This window comes from Melospiza georgiana, chromosome 18, assembly GCF_028018845.1.
Source record: "Melospiza georgiana isolate bMelGeo1 chromosome 18, bMelGeo1.pri, whole genome shotgun sequence".
Lineage (NCBI taxonomy): Eukaryota > Metazoa > Chordata > Aves > Passeriformes > Passerellidae > Melospiza > Melospiza georgiana.
The window spans coordinates 8,156,244-8,174,379 of NC_080447.1; the positions used below are offsets into that span (position 1 = coordinate 8,156,244).

Genomic DNA, 18,136 nt, shown 5'->3' on the forward strand with positions numbered 1-18,136 from the left:
GTTTTTTAATTGCTGTCTTTTCTTTCTAGTCTTTGAGATAGAGAGGGTTTCCTGGGAAGCTCTGCAGAGTGCTGGCAATGTGTCTGTCACTGTCTCCATCTCTCAGCCACTCTCCTGCCTGATGCTTGTCCTCCAAGAGCAGGGGATCTACCCTCAGAACCCCAAAGGAATTAATCTGCATTTCCATTCCATCAACTGGGATTTTCCACATGTTTTCAGTGATGCTGGGAGGTGACAACAACCACTGTAAGTGATCTGCCAGATGAACTTTCCTGTGTACTGACACTGCTGAGGTGTTACCCATGTTTGCTTTTTTTTTCCTTAACATAAGGACCTGCCTCTGGTATCTTTAATTTGTTTTAATGACTCCTGATCAACATTTGCAATAATCAATAACTCTGCTTTTGTTTATACAGTGTAAGTTGAAACTGAGGAAGTTATTTAAAATTTGTAGGCATGGATTTGAATTGTTGTTTTGATGATTAGCTTCTATTTTATAATAAGAATGTAAAAACACAATTTATGTTACATCAATTCAGGCAGCTTTTAAAATAACTTACTTCTTAATGGGATTTAAAAAACCTCTAGACATCTGTTTCAGTGGTAGGCAAACATTTATGTAATTCTGAAAATTCCACAGAACATCTATGCATCTTTTATAATAACTTCCAGAGAGGTCAAACTGAATTCCTGATGCAATCAAAGAGTTGATGGAATCAGACAGTCTAGGTTTAGCTATTAGTGTGCACAGTTAAACAGTACCTATTTTGGACCCATCATTTAATTGTCTAGGAGAAATATTCCCCATCTCAACTCTTTTTTGACCAGGTATCTTTGTATATTTTAATAGACCTCAACATCAGGCAAAGAGGTATCTGGAAAAGGAGCATGCAGGCTTTACATCATCTCAACCCTAGTTAGAGGTCACAGATGCTGTAGTATTCAAATATTAATTTTTTACCACACATTAGACACTGAAGGAAATGCAGCAGAGAGAAAATAACCCTCTGTAAGAAGGGAGAGTGGATTAAAACTCACCATCCATGAGCCACAGTTTCACCAAGGACCAGAGGGCTGCCAGGTGCATCAGGAGGGATCTGAGTTTAGTGCTTTTAGCAGTCCCCCATAATTTAATGCCAAATGCCAGATTAATAAGAAGGTCACAATGGCAAATTTTGCCTTTCAGCCACCTTGCTAGGACCACACACCGTGCCAGGTATTATTTTGTGCTGGTGTAAATTCTGATATTTCAGATGTGGATGAAGGAAGGTGACAGGTACTGCCTGGCAACCAGGGAAGCCTCTCACTCTTAGCAGAGTGAAAACCCCAGAGTTTGGGGGTTTCAAACCTTTTTGATGCAGGATGGAGGAAACTGTTCTATGGATGAAAAACTGTAGTTTAAGCATTTCTACAGAAGCCACTGAACTTCAAAGATTTACAAAACCTCTGAGGGTGGAACAGAGATTACAAAACCTCTGAGGCTGGGACAGAGAAGAAAATGTTTATGTCTTTTCATTTAAAAAATGGATTTTACTTTGTCTCATTTCAATGCCTTTTAGAGTTCACACTTTCAACAAAATTTCATGCAAGGAAAAGACAAACAAAGTCCTACTGTGCTACCATTGTAATCCCAAATGAACTAAGTAGCTGCAGCCAAGGGAACAAGAAAAAGAAAACACATTTTTTATGTCAACATGTAAACAGATGCCTTGTTGGAAGCAGTAATTGTTGGAAAACACTTTTGTGAAATACAGGAAACCTCAGCATTTCTACAGATTAATTCAAAGTTCAGGGAAAGAAGTTCAAGCTCAAAAGCAGTGAAGCACTTGAGGATGGTGAGAGCTCCTGCTGGCTTTTGCAGCTAAGCTGAGGTTGGGCTGTGTTTTGTTTTAGTTAAGCTGGAAGATGCAGCCTTTCCTTAGTCCATGTCCTGGCTTATGCAGCTCCACCAGAAGTCCTGGCCAATGTGCCTGTCCTCAGTGCAGAGAAGAGACTGTCCAGAGGAAGTCTGCCTTGCCTTTCAGCTCCAGGCTGAATCTGTAAGGGCCTTTCAGCTCTGGGCTCTGTGGGGTCAGCTGCAAGGGCTGAACTGGCAGTGCAGGCTGCAGAGGGAGCTCTGCTGCCAAGGGGATGTGGCACAGGGACAAGGTTTGCTTGCTGGGGAATATTTGCTTCCAGTAGCAGGAAGGAGAGCTGGATAAACAGGTATGAAATCAGAAAAGAAAAGCCTCCAGGAAGTGCATTAAATATTTAAGAAGGATGTTACTGTTAATAGCATTAAATGCATACTAAGGTTAAGAAGGCTGAGAAGCCAAGCTTTGTCTAAGATTCTTATGTTGTTCCTCTCACCTGTGCAGAGTTAGGGAGCACTGGCACTTCTAGAAAGAGGCAGAAAACCCCAGAGTTTGCATTGGCAAAGAGAGGAGGTGCTTGTTTTATGATTCATGACATGACTGCAGAATTGTGCTGACTTCAGCTGTGCAGTAACAGTGCTCATCAGTAAGTGAAGCCTCTTGGGGAGCGTGGGCAGGCTGTGACGTTCATCTCCCAGAAGGGGAAGCAAGTAGCAGGTGCACAAATATCCCCTCTGAAATGCCAAGGGCACTGAAAACCTTTACAGAACATCAAAAACTTCTCTATAACAGAGCCATACTACTATCAAATGACAGAAAAGCTCACAGGAATTGACTGAATGAAGATTTAGCAAGTTGTCTACAGCATTTTAGCATAATCTGTTTTGAATTTCATTTCATATAATTCCTTTCTAAGAGAAAATGTCACTGAAGAGGCAGAAGGCTGTCTTCCAGCTCTCACCATCATTTCCAGTAGTCATCACTCATTTACATGAGCAGGGAAGAGAAAGAAAGAGTAAGAAAGTGACAAACAGCTGATGTCCCCTCTTGATGCAGAGAAGTCTCCCATGCTCCCAGTGCTGCCCATTTTGGGGCCTACAGGGAGAGCACAGCCTAGGAACCAAATCCTACCATGAATAATATTGCTACCACCCATTCTGATTTTATTTTTCTCTTTCAAAGTATCAAAATAAACTTACAAATTATCATCCAAAACTTAGCTGCCCCTCAAAGTGCCCTCTGAGGCTGATGGAAACAGTTTTGTAGCAGTTTGCTACGTGGACTGCAACTGATGAGAGCCTAAAGAACAACAGGGCTGCAACCTACCTCAACTCAGTGATTCCAAATTCCTTGTTAGGAGACAGACCTGGAAAGCCATTACTCCCACAGGTGTTCATGCCCCCAGACGGATGTTTCAAACTTCAGGTGTGAACAGGGTGCAGTTTCCCCTGCTGAAGTGTAGCTCTGTCTCCTAACTGATGGTCCTTGCTTTGCTGAAGATCATCAGTCTCTGGCTGTGCCTACAAGTCACATCCTTGACTTTGGGCCATGGGCACGCTGGCTGTCTTTTAGGGATTGAACTCTGCTGAAAAAGGAGACACTTGGAGGCTGTCATTTCTTTTTACATGAATTAAGTAGCAAGATTGTCAGCCCATTCCCACAGAAACGACCCTTAAAGCCTTTTCCAACCCATTTCACTCCAGCTGCTCTTCCAAGAACTGGTGCTTGGCTTGTCAGCTGTTTCTGCACTTACCTCCATGCTGGCACAGGTTCAGAGGTGGAAATCACCATCATCCATGCAAGAGTCCCAGTCCCAGTGTGATCCCTGCTTCCTGGGACAAGTTACAGCAGACACCAGGACATCTGCCCTGGATCCATGGACATGTTACCAAGGCACTTTCTGAGCTGCCATTCTCCCTACCTCAACCACGAGTTTGTTGTTTCTCCTGCAATATCAGAAGTGGGTGAATGTTTTGGGATAACACTACAGACCAAGAAGGGAGTTGTCCTGCTTAGATAGAACTTCATCCTCTTCCACAGGTGAAAAATGCAGGCTGACAGCATCTTCCACTCTCCATGTCAAGCTGAGTACTTGGCACTTTCATTCTGGTAGATCCAGAATAGGGTTTTTTTTTTTTGCAGTAAGAAAGAACAGTTCAATGCCAGGACAAATAAGATTTTACATGCAGCCTGATGGAGAACTGGCTGGTACCCAGCACTGTATGACAGCATGTTAGAAGCTGCCCTTCGTGAAACTCTCATCTGTTCTCCTTGCCCTTCTCTAGCCCAGCACCAAGAGCCACGGGATCTCCTGGCCAGGGTTTGCTGCCCTGCGGCTCTGAGTCAGACTGAGCGTGCACTGCCAGCAAACCAAGGTGGGGGAAAACAAGCGAGTGGTTACTGCGACAGTCACTGATTGCGGGATCACACATCCATGGCATCATTGGGATCAGCGGTTTTGCGCTGTAGCCAGCACAGAGCACGAATTGAATCGCTTGTCCCACCCTCAGCCACGGGCGGGTCTCACCTCGGCAATCCGGAGCAGAGGCGGCCGCAGAGAGCGGCGCGGGCTCCCCGGGCGGGCCGTGCCGTGCCGGGCCGTGCCGTGCCGTGCGGCGCTGCGGGCCGCCGCCGCCAGGGGCCGCCGCCGGGGCCTCCCCGGTGCTCGCCGCGCTCGGAGGCGCCGGAGCTGCGGCGGGGCCGCCCCGCGCTCGCCTCACGGCGGGAGCTCCCGCCTGGGGCCGCTCGCAGCGCGGGCAGGGGGGATGCGCGGCCGGGCGGCGCGGACACAGCTCCGCCGCCGGGGCCAGCGTCCCCACAGGGCCAGCGGCGGCCGAACACACCTGGCGGCGGCCCTGGGAACCGGATCGGGCCGCAGCGGAGGTACGCACCGCCCCGGGCAGGGGAGGGGGGCTGGCGGGCCCGCAGCGCTCCGTGCCGCTTCTCCCCGGGAACGCGGCCCGCACCCGACGGAGCCGGGGATCGGTGGCCGCAAAGACGTCACGGCTGCCTCAGGTGATCCGCACCCCTGGCATTTCACTGGGCACCGCGGGCGAGGGTGGGCCCGGCGATGGAATTTGACCCTCTGACGCACCCTCGATCGATTCAATCATCCCGCCAAATCCCCGAGCTTTCGCACTCTCTCGTCGGCCGAGGTGGAAGCGCACGCAGGGTTTGCCCCCCAGGGGAGGGCACGGCCCGGCTGCTGCTCTCGGGGAGGAGCGGGCAGGGCCGGGTGCTGAGCCCGCCGGCCACACGCAAATCCCGCCACAGGGAGCTGCGAGCCCGCGGCGGGCTGAGGTGGAGCAGGAGTCACTCCGGGGCTGAGTCACGATTGGCTTTGCCCGCGGTAAGCCTCTCTTCTCTGTTTGCCGGTGATCTGCGGGCTGCAGAGTGTTCCGATTTAACCTCCTTTAACTTTTTTTTTTGCCAGGGATGACATCTAAGGATGCTTCAGGTGAAGCTAATAATAACTGGAGATGACTTCGGCTATTGTCCTCGGAGAAACCAAGGCATTGTGGACTGTTTCCTGGCTGGTGCCGTATCTAACGTGTCCCTTCTAGTCAACGGAAGTGCTGCAGCAGATGCAGCCAAGCTGGCAAGGAGGTAAGCTACTTTCTTTAGGTCCTTTGTGGGCAGCCTCCAAGAGAAACCAAGCCTGGAAAATTTAGTATTTTGTTCCCCCAGAATAAACACTGTATCACAGCTCAGGCTGGTATAGGAAAACTGTATTCAGACACATTTACTAAGACTCTTCATAGTAAAAGCAGTGATTTGCTAACTCATACCAGTAATGGTCTTTTCTCTAGAATTGGCCACTGCACCTTTTTCTCCCCTCAGGATTAGGAAGCCATTTCCACTATTTGACTAGTAGAATTTGGGTTTGTCAGACTTTCTCCTTCCACTTCTAAAAATGCATCATCAGAAGGAAAGTGCACATTATATACTCAGACCAATCTGCTACCCCTAAAACTATAAGAGCATAAAAGCACAAGTCTTTAAATCTCATTTAATTGATCCATTTCACCCAGGCTGGACACAAGGTCAGCCAGGCTCATTGCAGAATCAGGCAAAAGTGTGATTCTGCAAAGGCTTATTTATAAAACTGGGCAGTAGAAAACTTGACTTTTTCCCCACCCTGTAAACCTTTTTTAAAAAGCACATCAATATTTCTATTAATCCCAGGCTTAATAAGCATATCTGTAAAAATGCATACATAAAGATAGGGACAATACCTTGTACCTACCACCTTTACTTCTTCACCAACTTCAGAGGCTGCTGGCACACTTAGCTCTGCAGTGGATCAAATGCTATGTGTCAGTCTCATAGCCTAGTCCAGCAAATCCTTTAATAAGAAGCATTATTTGTGTTTAGGAGGTAAAAACCCAGCCAAACCACTCAGCTCTGGTGTGGGCAGGTGCTTGGAAGCAGGAATATGTCCTGAAAGAGAGAACATCAGGGTTGAGAAACAATTTAGGAAAGCAGAAAAGCAAAGGAGCTGTATTGCTACTACATAAACTGAGACCTTATGCCTCAAATGCAGCTGCTGTGGGGAAGAGTTTCATGAGAGTTCTGCTGACCTTGTTCTCACTGAGCATCTCTCCTCAGTTTGCTGTGATTTTAGGGGCACTTGGAAATTGCTTGTAGCTTCTTTGGAGCAGGGTAGTGGAGGAAAGCCAGGGTGCTGTGCTAGTGGCAATCTGGTCTGTAAAAAGGCTAAAGATTCCCCACAACTGCCTGGCAACGAGAAGGGGAGAGGCACCACACCCGTAAGATTCCTAAAATCCTATTAGTAAATGAAACATAAAACACAGAGGTAAAGCCAGCACCTCTCTCAGCCACAGAGGGACTGTGAAACCCTTTAAGCCCCAGTGCTCTGGTGATGTTGTCAGCTATTTTAGCCACGGTCTTTAGCAGGCTTTTAAAATAGAATCCACCTGGCCTCATTTCCATAGCCAGGAAGTAGGCCATGTAATCAGGGGTTTAAAAAGCATCTTTGAATCCAGGTCATGACACTGGTGCTGGCAGCTGATGGGTGTGAAAAGTCAGGTTGGAGGGCAGGGGACAGCAGAGGCCACAGCCTGCTGCTACAGTTTGATTTTTTTTGGCAGGGGGAACATAATTTTGAATTGTCAATGTGAATGAAATGGATTTAAATCTGTTTCTGAGCATATAAGCAGGGTGACTTTGGGAACATCTGCCAGCTCTGAAGATCACCAGCCCAGGTTCTACAGTTCCTCATTTGTGTAACTTTCTGCAGGTGTATTCAGCCCTACCCAGCCATGGAAGGAGCATTAGCAGGTGTGGAGAAGGTTTCCTCATGTTGTAATGCAAGCCCAGCTTCAGCTGCAGCTAATTGGCACCTGTGTGTGTAAACAAACCCCTGTGTCACCCCTGAGATGTTTGTTCATGTCACAAAGGCTGACGCAAACTCTTTCTACACAGATGACAAATAGGTCAGACTTGCTAGAAATGTCACTGAGCCCTCCTCATATTGTGCTGCAGAAATGGGAAAGCATCACTGGCTTGACTGCCTTGCCAATATTATTCCCTTTTCCCCTGCTTGGTGACATCTCCCATCACACTGTAAATATTGAGGCTTTCTCTATTATGGGATGAAAGTCTGTCTGTTGGTTTTTTTCTCCTCGTGTTTGTCTTCCCCTATTCAGCCTTGACCAATGGCATAAGCAGGAAGAGTGGATCTGTCCCCAGCTGAGAGAAGAGGCTTGAAGCAAGTAGCATGTCCTTTCCTGGGCACATTCCAGTGCTGTGGAATTGGGTCTCTCACACACATAGTGCCAGGATTGTCAGAGTGATGGATTGCTTCTATTGCTTCTTGATAAACTGTCTATGTCATGATTGCTTGTAGCTGTAAGTCTTAGACTCTCACTCCTCACCTGGTTTTAAGTTAATTGGAGACAGGCAGAGCTAATTAATAAGTAGACAACTTTTCCTTCCTAAGCACCTCACGCTGCCCTACAATGTTAGGACTTGGCATCCTTCAGAAAGGAACACAGTTCCTCTGAAATTTCTTTCTTCCTTTCATTTTCACAATAATTCTGTAGTTTCTGAGTATACCATCTGCTGCCTTGAGCCTTGATTAAAAGCCTTGGCAGACATGTGATGATAGTCAGCAGATCTTTGTAGCAGCTCTATCACAAGACAACTGCAGAACAGCAGAACTAAGCAGTAAAAAATACATCTTCCTTAATATCCAGGCTCAGCACCTTGGGCTCCCTCATCCACTGTCACAACTGGCCTGAAAGAAGGGGCACACTCATTTCTGGCAACAGAGGAGTTTCAGCAGAGGCCTGATCCATCACCAAATGACAAACCTATTGATAGCATCTGCCAGAGCAGAACATAACCAGAGGAGCAGGTGGGAGAACAGACTGCCATTGTGGGTTGAGGGTTTTTTCAGTAACTCAAAACTTTTCTCTTTACGAGGCCTTGACGGACTATGATTTCCTGCTTATCCATATAATACAATCTCAATTTTCTACTTAACAGGCCCTGCCTTGAAGTTAGCCAGACTTCCTGGTGATTATTCCAGAGCCTTTCCCAGAAACTGGAAGGGTAATTTTGTAACCTGAAATGAAGAGATGCCTTAATTTTTCCTTAGAAATGTGGAGATAGAAATAGAGACATCTAAGACAGTTTGCTGCTATATCCTCCCACCCCTCCCCTTCACATCAAACAGGTCAGGTGTCACTGAGCCTTAGGATCTTTTTCCATTTGTGTCCAAATAGCTCATGAAGAGTGACATATTTTAGAACACAACCTCAGTCTTCCTGGGTTGTTTTTTGCAGTTTAAATACAGTTTAATACTGAACATCAGCCAAAGCCCCCACAACATCTGGCTACATCTAACAGAAGGGTCTAACAAAGCCACATTTAATTACCCTCTCTGTTTTCACTTCCTTTCCCATCAACACTAATTGCAAAATGTGTTTGTAAATTGTGACTGAATTCTGACCCTCCCAGTTAACATCTGACTAATACAGAAATCTCTCATGCTTTCTCATCAACCCTTGTATGTGACTGTTAATCACACAGCAGACAGTTCCTCTGCTGAACTGTGTGGATGGGGTGGGGCCCAATCTGAAGCCTCACACCAGAATCCCAGAGCACACTGACTTCACTGGCAGCAGCCCATTTTACTGACGTGAGGCTACAGACACCGGAGCTGCACTTGATACAAAGATGTAACTACAACAAACCCAGGTCCCTAAGCTGTGTTACAGCACCAGCTCAACACTGCAGAGGCTTTAGGGCATTTCTGGCAGAAGAAGTAGGTTTTTTAGCAGTAACAGAGCAAGAAAATATGTTATTTGATGAAAGACAGATATTACTGAATGGTGAAAGTGTGGGTGAGGAAATCTATAAATGCCAATATGAGGAAAGTAAGAAGTGCACATTTTAACTCAAAGCCTTGCTTTGTCTGCCTTCAGACACTTGGGTGTTCACTGGAGTGAGATGATGAGATACAGATATTTACATGAGGCTCTGACTTGGGTCACACTTGGGCTGAAACCTGATGATCAGCAGTTTCCTGGATGATACAATAGGTTGTTGAAGCTGGGATCTGTTTACCCATTAAGGGAAAGGGTAAAGTCCTGTGCTTGTGCCAGAGCACCCAGCCTTCAGCAGGGCAATTGGATCAGTGCTTGGCAAATCTCATCATTCCCACAGCCATTGCAAGTGTCCTGTGGCACGGCCAGGCAGGAGCAGGGCACTGTCACCCACCCACCAACCCCAGTGACTCAGGGCAGTGCCCATCTCCAGGGTCAATGAACAGGGAGCGCAGCTGCACTCTGCCTCAGCAGAGACATTTGTCCGGAGCACTCGTGTGGCAAAACAAGCAACTACTTGAAAAGGAAGCAGTTTAAGCAGTTTAACTGACTGTATTTCCTTTCTCTTTGATAACTGGATTGGGCTCACTGACTCAGAAGTCTTTCCAGGGTGAATTGCTTCTAGCACCTGCTCTAAGGATATTTCCTCCTGCACAAGTCTCTCCTTTTCTCCCCCCACCTCTACAAGGAATGCTGAGAAGAGGTAACAGCCAACTTTCAGTGCAAGCAGCTCTCTGGTGCATTGAGCTCAGTGACCTGAACCTCTTCTGCACAGGTTCCCAAGCAGCTCAGTCTGATGCTGCTCCTGCTGCAGGAGCACACACCTGCAGCCAGTGTCCTGTGGCTTTATCAGGAGTGAAGTGAACCCCTGGGCTAAATCCTGCTTCATCTCTGCATTCCCTGTGGCACTGGGACAGACTTGCAGACACAGAGGAGCCTCTCCGAACAGACTGGAAGGGTCACTGCAGCTTAAAAGAGTCACCCAAACGGATTTAGGGACACCAAGTAGATTCTTCACATCACTTTGTTTCGGCAGTGGTAGCTGTGTGCAGAAACTAAGCTGTTGCCTGAAGCCCAATTCCAATCCTTTTATTTTGCATCTTGTGTGAGCAATTAGCAGTTAATGACCAGCAGTGACCAGCAGGGCTCACCCTGTTCCATCTGGAAAGGGCTTGGGCAGAGGAGTTTGAGGCCAAACCCACAACAGCTGAGCTCTGCTCCCAGGGCAGCATCACATGCTATGTAAGCTGCTTGAGCTGCTGGTCTCTGCTTCACTATCTCAGCCAACAAATTAGCAGCTATTTTACAGTCTTTTGAAACATGTGGGCAACTGCAAAGTATATTTCTGTAGCAGAAACAATCATTTGGGCTCTGAAAAGGGCCCTCTCAGGATATTCCTGCACCTTGACTTTTCTTCCTGCGAACTTGCAGTGGAACTCTGCTGTACTCACTGATCTGTCCTTATCCCCATATCCTTACAACCTTCCCATGCCTCCTGTGCACCTCCCACAGATGAGCATTTCTGAACAAGTTTCTCACATTCTGAGTTTTGCTTTCAGTGCCTCATTCCAGAGCCATTAAACACAAGCAGTTCCTATCCAGACACCTCAGCATGCACAGTCTGTCAAACCAGGACTGACTCCACGAGAACACTGTTAAGATATTCAGCTGATGTTGGGCAAAGCTCTGAAACACTCTAATGTTACAGGCAGGGTCTCCTCTTACCCAAGGACAAGGCCAGCTCTCTCTGCACTTCCACATTCTGCACATTCCCAGCTCTGGGGCTGGGTTCAGCCCTGGCCAGGAGCTGCTCTCATGTTCCTCAGTGCAGCCCTTGGCTCCTTGGTGTCCCACACCTGTCAGAGGGACTTGCCTTCTCCTGGAAATAGCCTCCCTCACAGCATTGGAGGCATTGCACAATTGGAGGCAGTTCATTTGATGCTCCTGGGAGACAACACTGAGAGGCTCAGCTGTTCATTTCTTGCCCTCCCACAACACATGGGAAAGAGAGTACTCAACAGAAAAAGTCCATCTGCTGATTCATGGTAACACAGAAACCCTTTTTTTCTTGCAAGCAGCACTGGCTGTGGTACAAATAACACTCCAGCTGAGGCAGTAAGAGCTTCCCAGAGACAGAATAAAGAATCTGGGGTGCATTTCTAAAAGAAAGCCAAAAGAAAACCACAGACTTCCCCTCTGCCTTTGGACTTGTGCAGGGTGCCCAGGCAGTCACAGGATGGAGGGGAACCCTCCTGCCACAGCACCCCCTGCACTGCAGCTGCCTCCTGTGCTGCCCTGCAGCCTGTCCCCTCAGTGACACAGCTTCCACCTCTTGTGGCAGCCAGGACTTGGTGTGCCCCTGCTATGATGAGCATTCATCATCAGTGAAACAATCAGGCCCTGCTGCACAGAAATCACCAGATCAGAAAAGCCAGAGAGGACCTTTTCTCCACAAGCTGTTTTGCTTCATTAAACAAACATTCCAGCCTCCTTAATCACACAATGGACTAATTTTGTTCCACAGAGCTGTGCATACAATTTGACTCCTAACATTTATGTTTTTGAGAAGTAGTATCTAGCAACTGACTGCACCAGGAAAAAAAAGGCTTTCAGTCCTTCTAGGGCCAAAGCCTTAGGACCTGAATGAGCTAAATGACTCTGGCTTGGTCCAATCCATCCACAGTCTTGTCTCCAGTGAGCTGGTGCCTCACCAGTCAGCTTCAGATGTCTCAGTTTTGCACCCTTTGCCTCAATGGAGATTGTTTTTGTTTTCTCCTTGTGGTACCAGGGCTGTGTCAGGGACAGACCACACCCACTTTTAACAGCTCCGTGCAGAAGTTCCAAGAAGGGTTTAAAGCATCACAGAGTTGTTGTCTTGAAATTCACTCTGCACCATGACTCAGACCGGGCAGCACAGATGGAACATTGCACTTCTGTCATCCCCTCACTGGGTCAGCCAGAGGCCACGGGTTGTCTTGGAAAAAGTTTCAAAGCATCATTTTGGCTACTGATGCTGAGGATTTCCAGAAATGCTAATGAGACCCAGCACAAATCCAAGCATGCACAAGTCCTGTTCTCATTGTAGGGGAATCCACAGCACTCTGCTAAGCCCTGAGGGGAGCTCTGCAGCCACACCAGCTCCATAGTTTCTTTTTTTTGATTTTTTTTTTAACAATCTTACAGCTTGCAACCGGGTAATCAATCATACCCCTGGGGCTCCTTAGCAAGGCTCTGCACCTCACTCTGGGCCTCCTTGCACTGATCCTTCTCTGGCTGTGCCAGGGAGATGCTGCTCTGTACAGCTCATGCTTGCCACTCCCTGAGTGATTGCTGCACTAGACAGAAGCCTGGCCACTGCAGGAGCTCCAGCTGCAGCCCCTTGTACTTACACCTGTAGCCTGGGCTGTTGCCACAACAGCTTCCTTGGGCACTGCTTATAAATGAATTAGTGCATTCTACTTAAGGGCAGCTTTAGGAGTCATCAAGTAAAGCTGCCATGTCTCATAAATGCACCATCTTTAACAGGGTGAATAACTCAAGGGGATACCTAGCAAGGGCTAATGGAGCACTTCAGAAAAAGCTGCAAGATCTGGATTTTTTGGTTGGTTATCAGTGACTGCAGTTCCTGGAGTGCAGTTACAGCATTTACCTCGTGCTGTGAGCCAGGGTGGAGGCAGGGCTCGGGGGCACTCACAGGCTGGCCCTGGGTAGGGTGCTCAGGGCTGTTACCTGGAGATGCCCTGCTCTGGTTGGGGTCACTCTGCCATCCTTCCTGGCAGGGCAGAGATACAAAGATGTATCCAGTGAGTCCTGCAACTCCTCTAAGATCACTCTGATTCTTACACTTTAATCTCCCCTCTCTGAACACAGTGAGGGAGGTGCAAAGCTTGGCAGACATTTCCCTCTCTTCCAGATACAACATCCCAATAGGCCTGCATGCCAACCTCTCCGAGGGCTCCCCTGTGTGTGAGGTGCTCAAGACAAACTCTTCTCTGCTCAACCAGCATGGATTCTTCCATGGAAAAATGGGATTCAGAACAGCTCTATCAAAAGGTCTCCTGAAAATGTCAGAGGTAGGAGAAAGACACATACAGCTGTACAACTTGCCTTCCTGAAAAATTAGCCTGCATTTATCCCAGCACATAACATCTGAGGGCTTTTCCCAGATCCCAGCTATGAGTCTGCTTAAAGATGAACCCTGCCTGTGCTGCCTGAGCTGGCTTTAGGTCCTGGGCCTCATTCTGCCAAAGGCTCTGCAGCCTTTAGAACCCATTCCTCCCTGATTCAGTGCCTGTTTACACAGTTAATTATTTATCTGAGGAGGTAGAAGGGCATTGGGACAGGTATTTACAAAGAACCTAGAGATCAGTAAAGAGCAAATGACAGAAAAGTCCTAAGTAGGTACCAGGCCTTTCATCAGCTTGTGAGTTTTGTTCTCTAGGGAGGTGGCTGGTTTTGCCAGCCAGGATAAAGGATGAGCAAGGATAACCATGTTCAGTGATCAAAACTGCATCAATTTTAAACAGAAATTTATATTTAGAATAACATTTAGAACATCCCCACCATTCCCATAAACAGTACCACAAAGAGCCCCATGCCCAAGGGACACCCTGGGTAGCCCAGCAGTGCTGCACATCCCTGTACAAGCACACCCCAGAGCTGGGTTCTGACTCCTGCCCAGTGGGGTCCCAGCAGCCCCATCACTCCCCTGCTCTGACCCTTTTCTGCTGCACAGGTGAAGCAGGAGCTCAAGGCCCAGGTGGAGCTGTTCCGTGAGCTGACAGGTCACCTACCTCCCCACATGGATGGGCACCAGCACGTCCACGTTCTCCCAGGTAAGGAGGAAATCTTCTCCTGCACCAGGCAGGTGAGAGTCAGCTCAGAGGGGCCTCCCCTGGCCCAGCTCCCGTATGGGCACTAAGCCCCACCCTGAGACACCTGCTGGCAGCTGCAGTTTGAATGTTCCCACCTGAGCCCACAGTCCTGCCCAGAGCCAAACTCTGCCTGGAGCCCTGGGTTTTTCCACCAGGGCATTAATGACACAAATGGCCAAGGTTACACCTCTTCCTCCAAGAAGAGTAATTCTCCTCAGCATCCCAATTCCATGTTCTCACCCACACTGAAGGAGGCAGACCAAAGCCAGCAGCAGACTGGCCAGTTTAAACTGGAATGCTGGAGATTGCAATAGCTGGTGGCTCTTTAAGATGCTACAGAACTCCCTCCTGTCCATTGTGCTCCCACCCCAGTCCCTGCCTGCAGGTCTCAGCTTTAGAGATGAGCAAGGATCTTCTGTCCTTGTTTTGCAAATAAAGTCATTGTGGTACAGAGATGGTAAATGGAGTGAGAAAAGAATCCAGGTTTTCCCACTGCAGTACTGACTGCCTCCAGATAACATTGCTGTGGCTGTACAAGGACTTGATGAAGAATTTGTTCCTGACAGTGCAGCCACCTCTGGTGCACTCACTGCAGACCAGAGTCACTCACTTAGAAGGGGGGCTGGACTAAAGGCTCAGTGCTGAAAGGAAGAAAGGCACCTACAGGAGAAGTTCAGGGAGAAATGTTTCCAGTATAGGAGGTGACTCCCATGCAGATGAATTTCAGCAGAAGATAAACCAAATGGAATTTTATTTTCTTAAACACAGAAAGGAAGCCTCTGTGCTAACAGCTTGCAGGGGACACGAGAAGCTGCTTATCCAAGTCCTGACTGCATCTCTGGTTTTGCTTACAGAGGTCAGGAATGTGTTTGCAGAGGTTTTAGAGGAGTATGGGATTAAGTACACACGTGTGCCCATAGAGCCAGGCCTTCATAACTGTGACTGGATTCCACCATCCCTGATGGACTTCTACCTGGGAGTAGAAGAAGATTCTTTTAACACAGTGGATGTGTTTACAAAGCATGGAATAAGGTAAGACAGGTATTACTCATCCTTTTTTGTAGTAAAACATTAAGATTGTATCAGTTCCTGATAGCATCTTTTAAAAATGGAACACCATCTTTCTCTTTCCTCTTTGGACTTAGAGAAAGGATCAGGAGGAGCACAGAAGTGCCAGAGGCACAAGAGCTTAGGAAGTTTTGTTTGAACAGAGATGAGTCACTTTCCACTTGAAAAGGAATGTTTTTTTCAGGGTATGCTACTCAGTCTTTCTAGTGAAGCTTCCTCAGCCTGGCATCTGGAATGCCAGGAGAAATGCTGCATCAATGCTGAAATTTCAAAAGTATTACCTAAGGAAAGCATTTAAGAACTAAATTTTCATCTTCCTGTTGTAGTAGAGAAAGGGTTTTAAGCAGCAAGAATGAGACTAAGTAGAAGCAGGTATTTGTTAAGGGGAAGCAATGAGCTCTGAGAGCTGGCAGTACCACAGCAGGTGATCACTGCTGTGAGCAAACAGCCTTGTCAGTGCCCTGCACCTCGGAGCCAAACCCTGAAAGCTCAGCCCTTCCCCCAATAAAATCCTTCTCTTAAAAGCTTAGACTGTTTTATGGGTTAAAGGCCTTTCACTAGAGACCCTTGCAGTCACCTGTCCTTTGGGGCAGATGTCATTACTTCCTCAGCCCGGTGGAAACATTATCTTCTGGGATTTTATTTTTTGTGTCAGTGGTTCTGAACACCAGCAGCAGGCTGGTATTTCTCCCTTCTCAAGAACAGCTGAGCTGGGCTTTTCTGTGATCATTCAGGTAAAGATTCCAGCCTTGATTTCTTCTGAAAACATTTTCATTCTGCCCTCACATGCAGTGGCTCAGCTCTCCCAGACTCATCCAGGCCACACTTAGAACTTGACACTTGCAGCCAGACTTGAACAAAGAATTGTGTGAAGCTAAGAAGCAGCGTGTAGGTGGTGTCCTCTAGGAGTAACATTTTGTCCAGTTATTATGGCTCTTTGATATGTTCTGGCCGGAGGCTTCTTTAGCTGGGTGGTTGCCATTTTATTTCAGTTTCTACTTAGCTGAGGGTTATTATTCAAGATTAATTTATTTTGATAGTGTGGCATTTCTCAGTTCAGCGTTGCTCTTTGTTTTTGGGACAATAAAATGCACCTGAAAGCTCACAGATGCCAAACCCAGTACTGGGGCTGTGCTGGGCCTTGCTGTCCCTGCAGAACTGCTGCTTGAAATAGGATCCTGGTTTCAATCAAGAAAAGTTCTGGTTTTACTTTTGTTTATAGTTAAAAGTTTTTTTAAACTCCTCCCAATTTTGTATCTTAAATTTTAGGTAAATTTTGATTCCTAATCCACTGGACATAACACAATTCTCTCCCTGCCTCTTCAGCACTAACAGCAGTGTTCCCTCCTCTGGCTGCAGGTGGGCAGACATTTACATAGGCCTGAGCACCATGGGCAGGAACATGTCTGTCAGCAGCATCCAGAGTGCCATCGACAGCGCCGTGCTGCAGCGCCCGCCCAGGGCGCCCCAGAGTGGCACCGTGACCATCGAGCTGATGGTGCACCCCGGGTACCCCAGTGTCCCTCCTGTTGGGGGCTGTGGGGAGGGACCAGATGATTTCTCACAGTCCTGGGAACGCCTCCATGAACTCCAGACATTAATTAAGCCAGAGCTGCAGAGCCATTACAAAAGCAGGAACATTCAGCTGTGTTCATTCAAAGATCTTTAAATAAATGAGCATCCATCCATCCATCCATCATACACTCATCCTCTGAAGACAGGCAATTGCTAATGTCCAGAGAAGCCAGATCACTGTTATCAGTGTCACAGTTCCTGGTGCAGCTCACAGAAGCTGTGAACAGCTCACCACTACCCTGTGAGCAGCTCCAGGCAGTACCCCAGAGCCCCAGCTGCCAGTTTTAAGGCCACAACATCTGCTCAAAATGTGCCAAACTCCTTCTGTGACACCCCCTCCACAGTGCCCCAGTGCAGCACAGGCTCCCAGGACTCAGCTCCTGCCAGCAAAGGAGCAGCACGGGGACAGACTTGGCTGTGACATTGCAGCACGGCCCCCTGAGGGGTCTGATCATTTCTCCTTTCAGACCTGATGGCAAAACAAGAACCCTGCTGGTGAGTGGGTGCTGCTTTGGCTCACCCACTCAGTGCAGGTCACCCACAGGAGGCCTGGCCACCTTCAGCATTTGGCTCTCTGAGAGCAGCCAGTCCCTGCCCTGCCTCGTAACTGCTCACTGATGGTGAGGGGTGCAGGGACATGTCACCCTCAGAGCCTTCCTCTGCTCGGAGCACTCAGGTCACACTCGTGGCCCTGTGGGGTCTGCAGCCGCCTCAGCCACAGGATTTGTGTCTGCCTGCTCTCATTGCCTCTTGGTGTTAAGCCCCCCCCGGAAAGTAACATCAGCTGTAGCCCTTTTGGAGAGGCTTCTTATTTTTTGGATGACTTTGCAGGAGCAGCAACTGTTGACCCATCTGCTATTTCAGTAACTGCTGTTTGTGAGAGCAGCAGCAACTGGTCCTGCACCACCCACTGCCCCTCAGGACAGCCATGAGCTGTGCCAGCCACGAGCATGGCTGTGGCTCAGAAGGTCCCTGTATTTGTCCCTTTTGTTCCTGTCACCAGAGCATTCGAACTCCAGCAAGCCCCAGTAGTGCTGATATGTTCTTAACTGCAGCCCTGTCGTTCCTGTAAGGACTTTCACGTGGGGAAATATTCTTTGCACAAGAGTGATCTATTTAACATAATTGGTTTTGTTAACCGTACTTTTTAATATAAAAATTATTAGTATCATCATTATTCTTTTAAATGAAAAATAAACAGATCTTTTCTATTGCAAAGCTTCAGGAGGCTTTTGGGTTTAATTACATGTGGTGAGTGAACTAAGCCCACTCACCTGTCTGCTCCCACACGGCTGGAAGGGCTCTCTTTCTATCATTAGTGGGAACTGTCTGACCTTTCCTATAACACGCCAGGAAGTTTCTGTCCTGTACAAGTGGAAAAACATCAAGGATGCGGTAGAAAATATTTTTCCCG

The 18,136-nt window shown here is 47.8% G+C and overlaps 1 protein-coding gene across 4 annotated transcripts; it reads left to right on the plus strand.

Annotated features, from left to right (window-relative positions):
* Positions 1-5: 5 nt before the first annotated feature.
* YDJC (YdjC chitooligosaccharide deacetylase homolog) lies at positions 6-17,935 on the plus strand. 4 transcript variants are annotated; one of them, XM_058036652.1, is made up of 6 exons: positions 6-246; positions 5,287-5,459; positions 13,119-13,278; positions 13,941-14,040; positions 14,934-15,111; positions 16,507-17,935. In XM_058036652.1, the coding sequence occupies exons 2-6, from the start codon at positions 5,302-5,304 to the stop codon at positions 16,814-16,816; spliced, it is 906 nt and encodes a 301-aa protein (XP_057892635.1). In that variant the 5' UTR covers positions 6-246; positions 5,287-5,301; the 3' UTR covers positions 16,817-17,935. The 4 variants fall into 4 exon arrangements, with proteins under 4 accessions (XP_057892635.1, XP_057892634.1, XP_057892636.1 ...); XM_058036651.1 differs by lacking the exon at positions 6-246 and adding an exon at positions 4,630-4,736; XM_058036653.1 differs by lacking the exon at positions 6-246 and adding an exon at positions 4,775-4,868.
* Positions 17,936-18,136: the final 201 nt, after the last annotated feature.

Coding starts and splice junctions, on each gene's coding strand:
- YDJC (XM_058036652.1), top strand. CDS start 5,302: ATGCTTCAGGTGAAGCTAATAATAACTGGAGATGACTTCGGCTATTGT. Junction 14,041..14,933: donor GCACGTCCACGTTCTCCCAG/GTAAGGAGGAAA, acceptor TTTTGCTTACAG/AGGTCAGGAATGTGTTTGCA. Junction 15,112..16,506: donor TTTACAAAGCATGGAATAAG/GTAAGACAGGTA, acceptor CTCTGGCTGCAG/GTGGGCAGACATTTACATAG.